This window comes from Silurus aristotelis (assembly GCF_946808225.1).
Source record: "Silurus aristotelis genome assembly, chromosome: 9".
Taxonomy (NCBI): Eukaryota; Metazoa; Chordata; class Actinopteri; order Siluriformes; family Siluridae; genus Silurus; species Silurus aristotelis.
The window spans coordinates 24,084,033-24,099,766 of record NC_139582.1 but is presented as its reverse complement, the minus strand read 5'-3'; the positions used below and the strand labels follow the sequence as shown (position 1 = coordinate 24,099,766).

General features: G+C 40.0%; 1 protein-coding gene across 1 annotated transcript; it reads left to right on the top strand.

Moving 5' to 3' along the window:
• Positions 1–10,698: 10,698 nt before the first annotated feature.
• Positions 10,699–11,586, top strand: LOC310731571 (uncharacterized protein; the record flags this gene model as incomplete). Its single annotated transcript, XM_083551229.1, has 3 exons — positions 10,699–10,772; positions 10,895–11,156; positions 11,295–11,586. The coding sequence occupies exons 2-3, from the start codon at positions 10,999–11,001 to the stop codon at positions 11,584–11,586; spliced, it is 450 nt and encodes a 149-aa protein (XP_083407355.1). The 5' UTR covers positions 10,699–10,772; positions 10,895–10,998.
• Between the last annotated feature and the right edge of the window lie 4,148 nt (positions 11,587–15,734).

The window sequence follows — 15,734 nt, the reverse complement described above, 5'->3', positions numbered from 1 at the left end:
TCTCACTTTTGAGATGATGGCTACACCCCTGAATGTGTCAGTAATAACAATACAACTAACATTACTACTTTTTCCTCTTCTTCTTCTTCTTCTTTTTTCGGCTGCTTCCATTAGGAGATAATTCGTCTCCATACTACTATGTCCTCTACAATCCACAAACTCACAATGCAACTGCTTCTGACCTTCTCTATACTTCTCCATCAACATTCTATTCTATTCAAGCAAATATTGCATCTGTGGTGCTCTTCCTGGGCATGAAATTATTCTGTTGCTCACAGATGGTCACCTCTTCACTCAGCCTGGCTTTTACCACTCTTTCCCATAACTTCATGGTGTGACTGATCAACTTTATTTCCCCTTAGTTACTGCAGGTCTGCACATCTCTCTTATTCTTAAAGATCAGTACCAGCACACTCCTTCTCCATTCCTCAGGCATTCTCTCACCTTCCAAAATCCTGTTAAACAATTTTGTTAAAAACTCCACTGAAATCTCTCCTAAACATCTCCATGTCATCTGGTCCTACCGACTTTCCACTCTTCATCCTCTTAATCGCTGCTCTCACTTCCTCCTTCCTAATCCTATCCACTTCCTGCTTTCTCATCTCCACATCATCCAACCTTCTCTCCCTCTCATTTTTCTCATTTATCAGCTGCTTAAAATACTCCCTCCATCTTCTCAACACACTCTCCTCACTAGTCAACATATTTCCATCTTCATCCTTTATTGCTCTAACTTGCAGCACATCCTTCCCAGCTCAGTCCTTTTGCCTGGCCAATCGATACAAATCCTTTTCTCCTTTCTTAGTGTCCAACTTCTCATACAGCTCCTCATATACCTTTTCCTTGGCTTTCACCACATCTCTCTTCACCTGCTGCTTTATCTTCTTGTACTCCTGCCTACTTTGCTCATCTCTTTGTCCATCCAAATCTTGTTTCTCCAACCTCTTTCTCCGTATGCTTTTTTGCACTTCCTAATTCCACCACATTTCTTTCCTTTGTTACTCTTTTCTTTGCTTCTCTTTCCAGATGTTACACCAAGTGCCTCAGTAGTTGCCCAATCATCCAGCACCTCTTCACCACTGAGCGCCTGTCTGACCTCTTCCCAGAATCTCATACTACAGTCTTCCTCCTGTAGTTTCCACCATCTTATATTTTTTTCTTTCCTCACTCTCCTCCTCTTATTCTTCACCTCCAAAACCATCCTACAGAACACCATCCGATGCTGTCTAGCTACACATAAGCACTGATTACATTTATCATTACCCCTTCAACTTCCAGTTTCACCTTCAGCACCCTATCAGAAACTTTCTTCACCTCCACTACACTTTTACTGTACTTTTCCTTCAGAATCTCCCCTACACCATTTCTCTTTCCATCCACACCATGATAGAACAGTTTAAACACCTCCAATGTTCCTGGTCTTACTCCCTTTCCACTTAATCTCCTAAACACAAAACATATCTACCTTTCTCCTCTTCATCATATCATCTATCTTTCTCTCTCTTTACCAGTTATAGTACCAACATTTAAAGAACCCACCCAAACCTTTTCTTCACTTCTCCTTTCTCTGATGTCTCTGTAGACGTCTTTCTTCTCTCCTTCTCCTCCTTCAGCCAACAGTAGCCCAATATTCACCGGTACCCTGTGGGCTAACAGTAATAATACCTGCAGATCCTGTCAAACGAGTCACCTGTCCAAATCCAACTACACCTGATTTATAGACACTCTTAAGAGCCACCATGTCTCTCTCTCTCTCTCTCTCTCTCTCTCTCTCTCTCTCTCTCTCTCTCTCTCTCTCTCTCTCTCTTATAATTTTCTCTCCGTATAATTTTCTGTCTATTTCTCGCAAACTCTGTTAATCTATCTCACTAATTATATTTCTATCCATCTTTCAAATTTTGTTGTAAACAGAGAAAACAATCCAAATCATTTATTTCCAAAAATCCTTTGCATATTCACATTCCAAAAAAATAAATGTGATATTGATTATTATAATTACGAAAAAGTAAAGAATTGGATTTTATAGTTAAAAGTTCTTTCATCTTGATACATTTCCATTCAATAATCCACAACTAATCCCACAAAAAAAATACTTTTCCTCACACTCAAAACAAAAACAGTTAAAACTGATGGTCATAACTTCGTATAGTTGAAATATAAATCACAATTTGGTGTTGTGTTGAGAAAAGATGACGATATCATTAAAAGAGAATCGGCGGCGGGTCCGCAATGAGTTTCAGATGGTGTCTTCACCATAGCAACGGTCGATAGGGCTCATGGTATCTACTATAAGATTTACTGCTAGATTTCACACCAAACCGATGGAAAAATTTTATTTTTCTTTGAATAGAAACAGCAAAATTAAGAAGCAATGGCCGTAAAACAAATCTGCAGACATGTTAATTTACCAGGGGATTATATTTACTATATTTTGATTCGAAGCAACCACTGATGATGCTTTATAATTTTGAGTAGTTTACAGAATAAAAAACATTAAAAACAAGAATAAAATCTCCTAATTAAATGTTGATGAATAGTGCTTGAAGAATATTTAAAATAAAATAACAAAAAACGCATCTGCTTTACACACACAAGGTCCTGGGTTTAAATCCCAGTGGGACCATGCAGGTTGTAAACAAGAATTAGGTTTATATATTACTCACAAATTGTTACTCAATCCTGGAAATAAATAAAAAGTTTTGCATGTTTCTGCATTGTGCTTGTAACAGAAATGGAGTATTCCAAAATAAGAAGAAAAGGGCCAAGGGCATGGCTCCACTGGGGCTCGAACCCAGGAACTTCTGCGTATATATATATAGGTGTGTCCAAACTTTTGGTCTGTACTATATATATATATATATATATATATATATATATATATATATATATATATATATATATATATATATATATATATATATATATATACACACACACACACAGTGGAACCCGGTTATGTCGATGTCCTAGGGTGTTGCCAAAAAGCATCGAGATAACCGATGATCGAGATAAACGAAAATCAATATGGCGGCAATATATTAATGTGCTTAAAATTTCTTTATGTACATGATGTGCGTTAATAAATGAGAATGTGCATGCACGTGTTTTTGGAGGGTTTTTTACACAACAGCGTTGCTGCGATTTGTTTGATGAAGGCATGCTATAAAAATGTACATACATGTTTGTTAACTGTCAGGAATCCACCTGCCACGCCCCCTTCGGCCCCCTTCGGCATGGCAGGTGTTTTCTCGGCCGCTTTCTCTGAAGCTCCCGGCTTCAATCGCGCACATATGGTGCTCGTTTAGCATCATCACCAGCTCCTATTTAAACTTCCACACTCTCACAGTCCGTTATTGTTGGTATATGTTGGTTCACGGCGGTCGTTGTTATCGCTCGTGCGTATCCCGGTACGTGCCTTCCTACCGGCACTCTCATTCCACGTTCTCCCGTGTGCTGTTCAGCGCCGCGCTTCTACTTTTGCCTCCCGTTCATCGCATAACATTAAACAACAAAAGGCATATGTGCACTAACTAACAGCAGAGATTCACCAGTATACAATACAACACCTGTAGCATCTGTAAGACTTGATTTTTCCGCCACTTTCGAGAGTTCTTCTGCGGCTGTACCGAGATAACCGACGTTAAATGGCAAATTTTGCCCCCCTTGTGCTCGAGATATAACGGTTTGGCGACATAAAAAAGTCGACATTACCGATAAAAAATGCTTAGACAAAGCGAGAATTTGGCGGTTCTCTTCAAAAACGTTGACTTAATAGGGTTGTCGAGTTAACCGAGGTCGAGATAAGTGGGTTCCACTGTATGTGTGTGTATGTATGTGTGTGTGTGTGTGTGTGTGTGTGTAATATATATATATATATATATATATATATATATATTCATACTTATATATAATATATAAACTTAGAAAACTCACTGACTCTATCACAATCTCCACTGTTTTGAGCGTGTTAAGCTCCAGGTTTTTATAACTGCACAATGTCTCTCAGGTCTTTCTTCACTGAAGCAGGGTCGTTGGATGAAAACTGATTTTACAGTTTTTTTAGAGTAGCTCCTCTTAGCCACTCTATGAGGATCAATGATGAGGATAAATTTTTATCATATGAGTTAATCATGTACTACAGTATTTAAAAATAACTTGTGATCCTGTCAACTGAGAACAGAAAGCTGAGGTTACATTGGAAACAAGTTTTCCAAAACTGTATAGTTGTAATCTGGAAAACATTTTGCCTGAATTGATATTTCTGCTCATTAATGCTGTTTAGTTGACTGTGTGGTTCCATAATGTAGTAATCACACCTGCTTTACACACAGAAGATCCTGGGTTCAACCCCCAGTGGAACCATACAGCTGGCAAACATGAATGAGGTTTATATTTTTGTGACCAGTTATGTTAAGAAAGTTAAGATATTCCCTCAAATCTTTACTCAATTCTGCAAATAAAAAAGACAGGTGGCCATTTTTCTGCGTTGTGCTTGTAACAGCATTGGACAAAACATCAGTGAAGTGTGCAGTTGGAACGACAGACTGGTTTAAGGTGAAGGTTAGACTGCATCTAGGATCAGCTCTAAGCCCTTTCCTGTTTGCAGTGGTGATGGACAGGTTGAAGGACAAGGTCATACAGGAGTCTCCGTGGACTATGATGTTTGCGGATGATATTTGTGATTTGTGGTGAGAGTAGTGAGCAGGTTGAGAAGAGCCTGGAGAGGTGGAGGTATACGCTGGAGAGAAGAGGAATGAAAGTCAGTAGGAGTAAGACGTAGTACATGTATGTAAATGAGAGGGAGGACAGTGAAGTGGTGCGGTTGCAGGGAGAAGAGGTGGAGAAGGTAGAGGAGTTCAGGTACCTGGGGTCAACAGTGCAAAGTAATGGAGAGTGTGTTAGAGAAGTGAAGGAAAGAGTGCAGGTAGGGTGGAGTGGGTGGAGAAGAGTGACAGAACATTTGTGATAGAGTATCTGTGAGAGTGAAAGGGAAAGTTTATAGGACTGTGGTGAGACCTGAGATGATGTATGGTTTAGAGACAATAGCATTTACTGAAAGACAGGAGGTGGAGCTGGAGGTAGCAGAGCTGAAGATGTTGAGATTTTCATTGGGATTGACGACGTTGAACAGGATCAGAAATGAGTTTATTAGAGGGACAGCGCATGTAGGATGTTTTGGAGACCAGGTGAGGGAGGCGAGATTGAGATGGTTTGGACATGTGCAGAGGAGGGACGTGGGGTATATCAGTAGGAGAATGCTGAGGATGGAGCCGCCAGGAAGGAGGAAAAGTGGAAGACCAAAGAGGTTTATGGATGTGGTGAGGGAAGACATTCAGGTGGTTGGGGTGAAAGAGGCAAATGTATAGGACTGGGGGGTATGGAGACTTATGGGAGAAGCCCAAATCGGAAGAAGAAGAAGAAGAAGAAGAATGTGTAATACAGCACAAGCACATTATTACTGCATGATACAATAAAATCACAAACATGTAATGGGATTATTGTGGTCTTGTGATTTATTATCAATAGCAACAAATCCAATAACAAAGTTAAAATACCAAGTAAAGAAAGAAACTAAGTTCAGAATCCACGATTGTGGTGTTAAAGTATAAGACTTTATGCAGTAAAAATAAATCCAGGCAGTTCCATGGAGGTTCCCAATAACACAGTTCACACACAGTCTTGATAAACCCTCTTCAGCTACATGTGTAACGTCCACATTTCTCATTATTCTCTAAAAAGTAGCATGTAATTCTCTTATGGGCGCTTTATGACCCTCTGTCCCGTCCACAACTTCAACTCTTGGCTGTCTGTTCTTTTGACAAATGTATTACCCTTGACAAATCACCCTTCAAGAATAAGAGATATTGTGCTCATTACTGCTTCATTACTGCTGATTCTAATCACACATTCAGCACTTCCTTATATACCGACCATAATCATGGTGTTAATGATCAGTGTAATTACTGTAAACATATAAATGCTGTGGTGACCCCAGTGTGTAATGCTGCATGATGGCATTGCTGGATTTGTAAGATTTGATTGGTGAATACGGCTGCGGTCGTTAAAATACTCGATTGTGTGGGTTTTGGAAGAATAAAATCATTTGCGAGACTCGTGCAAAATGGTCACAAACACACTAAATGTACCCTAAAAGTTTTAAATCTGTAGATATAAAAATGATCAAAAGACGAGACGATCTACAAGCTACAGAAAACCACTCTTCTTCATACTATTGACTATAAGTCTCATCAAATTATCAATCTCATGATCTGCTCTCTTCTTCTCTTCTTTACAGAGATTCAGGGAATCCTGGAGCTTTTTGGTAGATTGGAGGTGTAAGGTGTTCCTCTCCTCCATGTCTCTTTTGGCCCTCTCTCTTTCGTCCTCCCATTTCTTTGTCTCATTTAACAAAGTGGCCTCCAGCTGAGCAACATGTTCCTCCAGTTGTTTTTGTTCTCTCTTCCAGCTCTCTCTCTCACATTCTACAGTTTTCTCCAGTTCCTCATTGATTTTCAGGGAAGACTGGAGCTCCATGGTGGTCTGTTCCAAAGTGGCCTCAAGCTGAGCAACATGTTCCTCCACTTTCTTTCGTTCACTTGCCCAACTCTCTCTCTCACATTCTACAGTTTTCTGCAGTTCATCATGGAATTTCAGAGAATACTGGAGCTTCATGGTGGCCAGTTCCAAATTGAACTTTAGCTGAGCAACACATTCCTCCAGTTGTTTTTGTTCTGTCCCCCAGCTCTGGAGGTGTGTGCCATTTCTCTCATTTCTGTCTTGGTACCATTGCTTTCGCTCAGAAGACAAAGTAGCCTCCAGCTCTTGCACCATCTTTACCAGAAAGTTGTTCTCTTCTTGTACTTTTATGCTCTTCTCTATCATCAGAATATTAAAAGCTTCCAAATCTGTTACTACTTTCTGCATGTGTTTTAGCTTCTGCTCCTTTTCAGCAAACTGATTCTGTCTCCTGCGTTGAAAAAATTCTCTAAATCTTCTAAAGAGCTCCATTTCAGTGTCTCTTTACTTACAATGAGTAAATTCACGAATGAAAAACAAAAGCATGATCTGACTTATATAAACGCGTCCTGCTGTGACGTCACACCCAGACGCCCACACGCTCGGTCGAGCTGAAACGGTGAACCGACTCACCTGAACCTCATTGTTTTAAATAGAAGTGATCGAACCGAACTCTCTTGAACCGAGTTACTTGAACTGAATCTAAGGAGTCGAACTCACCGAAATGAATCTTTTTGTACTGCCGGGAAACACTCTCTGCCGGGATGAAGCGAACTGTACGACACCTGGAACGGTGAGTTTCCGAGCTTTATGGATTTTATTCTCTTTAAAACACAGAGTTTATCATTTATTATTATTATTATTATTATTATTATTATTATTATTATTATTATTATTATTATTATTAACCATCGGTACCGGAGTGAAGAGGGGAAAAGCGATGTTCCTCATTTTGTGTTTACTTCTGATCATTAGCATAAAGATCACAGACTTGCAGGAAAAAGTGGATACATTTGATTATAAAAAAAATAAAGAATGATAATAAAGAGTGATTATATTTCCATAAATGTTGCAGTGAGCAGAAATGAACCTTTCGGCTAATGGTGTAGGAGACATCATCATTAGCCTCATGCTAGCCGGGTTTGCTAGCGCTGCTTTTGTGTTTGTTAGTTTATTAGAAACGTCTACTTTTTGACTAAAAGATAAATGAAACTATATTTAAGTTAATAAGATTACATAAGTTACATTAGTACATAAGTTTACATATAGCTCACTATAAATCTGATATTTAGACTGAGGAAGAAAACTATTAAAGCTAATTATAGCTAGCTGGCTAGTTAGCCTAGCTAATGTTGCTAAATAATTGTATTTAGCTTTTCGTTTTTTTCTGTATTTTTATCTACATTTATACAGTGAATGGACACTTTAGGAAATAATAAAGATGTCAAAACAGGTATAAATGTGGTAGTGAAATGAGTCCTAGTGTATGACTGAGTTGTTCCTCTGTGTGCTTCAGTAACTGCTGTTAAACTGAGAGGAAAGAAAAAATGGGTTCAGTTCAGCAGAAATGAACTGATAAACAGTGTTAGGAAAAGACAAAGTGTTCAAATATTTACTCAAATATAAATTGTGATAACTTGTTAAAACTTTTTTTTAATGGTATAATAGAGGATTTATTCAGGTTTAAACAAACAAGCTGGTGGTGAAGGTAATCTTGATTATAGATTCCTTTTACGAGACGCGTCTCACTGTGTGTTTGTCTCTTCAGACACAGAAGGACGGAGACAGGACACAGCATCAGTCTCCTCCAAGCAGCTCGTCCCCTGTGAGGTTTCGGTCTCCTCCAAGCAGCTCGTCTCCTACCAGTCATGAGCCTCACATAGAGATAAATATAGAGCACATAGTGTTTGAACAGCTTTATGTTATAGGTTACAGAGTGATTTCTGTCCAACACCAGGGGATCAGGAGGAGAAGGAAAAAGATGAACAGATCAATAGGAAGAAGATGAAAAGATGATGTTATGGACTCGTCTCTGAGCAACAGTTTAAAGTCTCATCTCACTCGTTCCTGTTCAGTATCTCACCTCAGGCCTGGGGATATCAAAGATTCCTGTAGATGATGTGTTGTGTATACAGTAGAACATCAGCTGTAGGAGAACCAGGGAATAATTGACCAAACAAGGATTTGAATATCAAGATTTTGCAGAAAGGAGGAAGTTGTTTTTGCTGTGAACTGATCAAATGTTACACAAGGGCACTTTGTATTTGTGGAAGTGGTGTTACGAATCTCACGTGTAACCATTTCAATTGTTTTTATGCCTCGTTAGTCTTAAAACTAACATTTATAGAACTGACTAATAGAAAGTGTTTTTTTTTTCCATGGATCACCTCAAATCAGTGTTACATTCATAATGATGTTTATAATGTTTATAGTGTTTATAATGATGACATGTCAGCTATAAGGGTGATGGTGGAAAAGTCAAATCTAAATGAAGTTTGTCACTTTTTGTTTCTTGTCATTATTTGTTGTCCTCCCCATGTGCTGCTGTACACTGGTGAACAGAGACGTCCATTCCACACCAAGCTTTTTACAAAAATGACCAAATCTTGATTTTATTACTGCTGAGATGATTTTATAGGAGTTTAGTTTTTTATTTTAATACCAATATAAAAATCCCATACATATTATGGTGTAGTCGTGGACCAGTTGAGAAAACACTAAGTGCTTGTAAAAAGACTGGCGTCAGATCAAAATCAATCACATCTTTCATTAATGTTTTTTCTTTTTCAAATACATTTTTGGACTTGATTTTATTCAATAAAAAATATGCATTACAGTTACTTTACCTTGTAATTCTTATGATAATTTATTGCTTACAAACGTCTTAATAAGTAGATGATTATAATTGAAGGATGACAAAAGACTATAAATACTACCATGTGTTTCAGTAAAAATCTGTTTGTGTTCAGAGAAGGTAAGTATAATGAATAATCTAAGGAAAATGAAATAAAGTCTGTTAAAAGTGCAGTGTTGTCAGGAAAAAGAAGGAAGCGAGGCCAGATAGCATAAATTAATGATTTCTTGTCTAATAGCTCATAACACACATCTGAGACGCGCTAATCACGTGTTCTCTCATTCTCTATTTTCAATGCACTTCTACTCCCTCTAATGGTAAAATTAAGTATAACACAACAGGTCACCACATGCAGTACAAACTAATTACACCGCAAATTAGACACCACATTTTTTATCAAAATCACAGTACAAACTGCAAACACGTGGTTTATATTAAATAATATCATTCTAAATATTTTAATACCCTAATGTGTATAAACAGGTAAGCGCTACAGGAACTCGTGAAGGGTTTACAATCACACACCACTTCCTTGTCTTAACGCCACCTGTTTTCCGCTTCTGCGTTTAAATCATTAGAGCCCCGCCTCTTTTGTGACATAGGCAACACTGATTGATAAAATTTCTCGGTAAATGAAACGGCGCCCTGGACTCGCTTTTATTGTCATGACAACTTTGTTGTGCTGCAGTTCAACACAAACAAACAGCTGAAATGTTTTTTATTGTTTTTAGTGATAAGCGTCAAGGTTTTGAACAATCCGCTCTCCAACACTCCACAAAAGATTTTTCAGCCAGAAAGAGCAACTTTCAGAAGAAAGAAGGAGAAATAATGACAGATAATAAGACGGGTAACAGCTACAGCTGCTTCTCCTGCTGTCAACTTTATTCAACTTTATTGTCATTGGACAGAGAACAAGTACAGAGACAATTAAATATAGTTATCATTTAGTTCCTTAAACCACATTAAATATGAATCTGTCATGCAGGAAATATAAAATGATTTTGTACTGACTGAGTAATGCAGCACTTATAAAATATTTGTACTACAACATTGTGTGTGTTTAAGACTGGTGCAGTATTGCATGACTCTGTTCTGTTCACTGTTTTAACTAGAAGTTTATAATGATTTCTGTTTAACTTAAAGTTTGTTTTTTATTTTGTAGATAAATTTAACATAGCCAAGTACAGAGATAAAAAAGGCAACATCAGAAGGCCAATGAATGCCTACATGGTTTGGGCGAGGAAACAGCGGCCCATCTTTTCCAAGGCCAATCCAAATAGCAGCTCTGCAGAGATCAGCATGCAGCTTGGGATCCAGTGGAACAAACTGAGTGAAGAACAGAAGAAACCCTACTACAATGAATCATGGAGGCTTCAACAGGAACATGAACAGTTGTTTCCTGGTAGGTGAACTTTCTTTATAGACAAATGGCAAAATAACAAAACAAACGCATCAATTCTGACACTTTTATTGTTTTTATGTTGCTTCTTACTCTTTAAATTCTTCTTTTTTTTTATCATGTAGATTGGGTTTATAAACCTCTTCCAAAGAAGGGAAGGAGAAAAGGCAGTTTGCAGAGTAGTGACTCACAGAGGAGACCTGATCATCAACCAAACCACCATATAGTCATGAACATGCCAGAAGAAGTACCAGTCCATGACCTCGTGCCTGAAGTTAGTGATCAGTTCCCCGGCCTTAGCCACCAAGAACTGCTGTTTTCTAAAGACTTCTGCTTTGATCCTCCTCTTTTCCCTTCTGTTTCTGAGTCGACTTTCTGCCAGACCAAGTGAGTTAGTAAACTGCATTGGAACAGTTTCAGAAGAATGACATGCAAATTAAGTTTTACTCTGCATCTTAAATAATCGCCATAATCGCCACTCATTTACTTTAATATGCAGCTAAAATTGTGCACTTCTGTTTACAGCACCTGCTATGGGTCTGACTGTACAAGCAGTGAGGTTCAGCTCGAGGACGAGGATGAAATCACTTTGCTCAACAACGACATCTTTTCCATTTTAAATGAGGATTGTGACTTTTTTAACCAGTCTGGAGACCAGAATCATACTGGAGACCCCCACAACAGCACAGAGATCCTGGATTCTGTACCAGTCTTTGACGTCGACAGCTTCGAGGATCTGTTGAAGCAACTTGAAGAAATGGAAAATGATTCAGGAATAGAGGAAGATGGTGAAATACGAACATTTCATGTACTTTAGTGTCCATGTTGTTTCACCATCTTCATTTTTTCTTTCTTTATTTAAATAAATAAAGATTTTGAAATCCAATCATGTTAAATGTCTCACAGAGAGCATTCAATGATGGTATTTTTTTTTCTTGAAATCCACTTTAGTAAAGTCAGTGATGCTTGATGTTCCTTAGAGAAAAATAATTTGACAGAAACTGAAGTTGAGGTATTTTCTTGCAGCTTTAGTGCTTTGTTCATTTTGAGCTCTGAAAGCAATATAGCTGACAGTTAATGTGGGGCAGAACCTGATTCAGTTAAACATCTGTACTTTATAATTAATCGCATGGATTGGCACAAGAAAGTGGATGATCTTTCAGCAGTCATTCTGACAGGGTTAACACTGGATTCACCTCACAACACCTGAACACTACTGCTGGATGGAGTAGCGGGTGCGTGCACGAGCGGTGGTTGGTGAATGGAGGGTGGAGCCGGGGTGAAACGAGCGGTGAGAAGCAGATCTGTGGCTGATGGGACTAATCAGCGTGCTCTGTTTTAGTGACTGGTGACGAGGAAAAAAGGAGAAAAACACCGAGCAGAGCTGAGCACGTGTGTGTGTGTGTGTGTGTGTGTGGGTAACAGTAGTCCACTGTAAAGCACAGTTTAATACTGTGTGCTCATGTGTGTATCAATCAATCAATCAATCAAACTTTATTTATAAAGCACATTACAACCACCAACAGGAGCACAAGGCACTTTCAAGTAAAGCAAAAAAAAATAAAAAATTTAATTAAAAGTAATACATTAAAAAAAATACTTAAGAAAATAAAAAATAAGACACAATGAACATAAAATAGTTGATTCAAGGCTACGTGTTAAAAGCTTGTCTGAATAAATGAGTTTTCAACTGCGATTTAAAAATACTCAGCTCAGTGATGCATCGTATGTGTGCTGGAAGTGCATTCCACAGCATTGGTCCCTGGACAGCAAATGACCGGCCTCCAAACTTTTTATACTTGCATTTTGGAACAACCAGAGAGGTAAGTCCTGAGGAGCGGAGAGTTCTGGCTGGTTGGTAGACCTTTAATAATTCAGCGAGGTATGGCGGCGCCAGATCATTGATTGCCTTGAACACAAACAGCAGGACCTTATACTCCACCCTAAACCGCACCGGAGGACAGGGGTGATGTGGGAGCACTTGGAGGTGTTGGTGAGAAGACGAGCTGCCGCGTTTTGTACCTCAGCTTTGGACAAGAATGATTTGACCTTGCTGAGGAGCCTTAGCTGATAAAAGCTCGCCTTTACTACTGCACTGATCTGCCTATCGAAGTGCATACTTTCTTCAAAAATAACACCCAGGTTACGCACGGTAGGTGCAAACTGAGGTGTAAGAGGACCAAAACTCAGAGAACTGCTGGGTAAGTCCGAGCTAAACAGGATGTACTCAGTCTTTTCTTCATTTAGATGAAGGAAGTTCTGGGAAAGCCACTGTTAAACATCCTGAAGGCATCTATGCAGAGGGTCCAATGCAGAACAATTACTTTGAATCACAGGAAGATAGATCTGGAGGTCGTCAGCATAGAAATGAAATTGAACATTATGATTGGAGATGAGTTGACCAAGTGGCAGCGTGTAGAGTGAGAACAGAATAGGACCAAGAATAGATCCTTGGGGCACACCAGATGACAGAGGAGCAACCGAGGAAGAATGATCATCCAGCATTACTGAAAAAGTTCTGTTAGTGAGGTATGAAGAGAACCAATTTAGTACTGCACCCTGCAGACCAACAACATGTTGAAGACGAGAGATGAGGATGGCGTGATCCACGGTGTCAAATGCAGCGGTAAGTTCCAATAACACCAACACCACAGAGCTTTTACCATCCAAGGCTCCAAGAATGTCATTATGGACCCTCAATAATGCGTATTCAGTGCTATGTCTCGACCTGAAACCGGACTGAAATGTATCACCAATGCCGTGCAGTTGAAGGTGAGACTGAAGCTGGGTGAAAACAAGCTTCTCCATCAACGTAGACAAAAATGACAGGTTAGATATAGGGCGGTAGTTAGATAGTATGGAGGGATCAAGGTTGGGTTTCTTGAGCAGCGGTCTAACAATAGCGTGTTTGAAAGCAGCGGGAACAGTACCCACGCTAAAGCAGCTGTTTATGAAGGAGACAAGAATGGGACCTATGATGTCAACAGCCTCCTTCAAAATCCTGGCAGGAACAGCATCTAGGGGGCAGGTGGTGGGCTTTAACTCGTGGACAGCTTTCCTGAGGTCCACCAGAGTAACAGCATCAAAGTTCTCTAGCACACATTGGTAGACATGGCAACAGCGGGGACTTGTCCAAAAAATGTTGTCTGAATGCATTGCATTTGTTTTCAGAAACGTCATTCAAGACGACAGACACCGGATTTATGACAGAATTGATAGTGCTGAATAAAATTCCAGGGCGGTGGCTATTGTTGTTGATGAGAGCAGAAAGGTACTGTCCTTTAGCTTCCTTCAGTGCACTCTGGTAGGTGGCAAGACTGTCTCTAAACATCTCCAGCGACACCTGCAGCCTATCCTTCTTCCATCTTCGCTCAGCCTGTCTACACCGGTGCCTGAGGGCCCGAGTTGTATTATTGAGCCAGGGTCCCAGAGTCCATAATCTGGGAGCAGATGGTATGGAAGAAGGCGAGGTAATGGTCCGGACAAAGAGGCGATGTCAATTCAGTAGTAGAGGCGAGATCAGAAACAGAGAAGGCAGCGACAAAATCATCAATTGTAGATGAGGTAATAATGCGACGACGATGAGGGGCAGTAGACGTTGGTGCAGGCAAAACAGCACAAATGTCAAACCATATAAGAGAATGGTCAGAGATGGGAAAATCCTTGACCTCACAATCTGACACAATCACCCTACGAGAGATAATAAGGTCAAGAGTGTGACCTAACCTATGGGTGGGACAGGAAATAGACTGAGCCAGATCTAATGAGTCTAAAAGTGCCTTAAAATCATTAGCAGGTTTATCAGAGGGGCAGCAAACATGAATGTTAAAGTCACCACAAATTAGAACATTGTCAAACTTTGCTAGAAACCCTGACAGAAGCTCTGAGAACTCAATTAAAAAATCCTTGTTTGATTTGGGCGGCCGGTAAATTACTCCACATACGATCGGACAGGGTAGAGTGAGCACAAATACTTGTACCTCGAAGCTGGAAAACCCTCTAGTGGACAGCTGGCAGCACTTCAGGGACTGTCTGTGTATAGTGGCTATCCCCCCGCCCCTACCTGTTTGCTGCGGCGTGTTTAGGTAAAGGTAACCATAGGGGAGGATTCCCGAAAAGGCACTGACGTCATCTGGAGGAAGTCAGGTTTTCGGTGAGGAAAAACAGATCCAGATTGTGAAAGGAGATGACATCATTGAGGACAAATGTTTTGTTGTTGAGTGATCTGGTGTTACAAAGTGCCATGCGGAGCGTGGACGAGTTGGCAGGTGACGATGTCACACGAGGACTTGGACGGAGGTTTTCTTGAACACAACCCCGGGTGGATGTTTCAACGCGGCGAGGACACTGAAATGGAACACCAGTGTTGGAGCCAACCGGCCGGATCCATCGGTAGCATTCCTGCGATCTTTTAGCATTGCCAAATCCTAGTTGATCTTTACGCCTCGGTGACGGAAAATCCAGGTGAGTCCTCAGCCTGGCATGTAACCCGCCTCTCCGACCACGCCTCCTGCGGCGCTTCCTGCCTGGTAGCAAACAGACAGGGCGTCTCAGGAAAGGAGGAATTAATGTCAACAGTGGCGGTGATGGTCTAAATGACTGGGTGTTTAAGAGGCGATTAGTTGTGAAACGCAGTTCCAGCAGCGTGGTGCGATCATACACAATAAACGACGAGACGGTAGCAAAAATAAACATGAAAAAACAGAGGAGCAAGTGGCAGGCCAAACATAGCGGCGCCATCTTGGATGCCTTCCTATCAGTGTTCTGATTTAATCTACTGAATAGTACTGAATGTGTGTGTGTATGTGTGTGTGTGTGTGTGTGTGTGTGTGTGTTTGAGTAAATGTACTTGTAAATGTACAGTACTACATTACTGTACTTGAGTAACTATAAGTGACTTCCTGTCTGATGAACTGTTCTGTATTGGTCCTGTTTACTTCAATAGTAAGGAATGTAGACCTGATA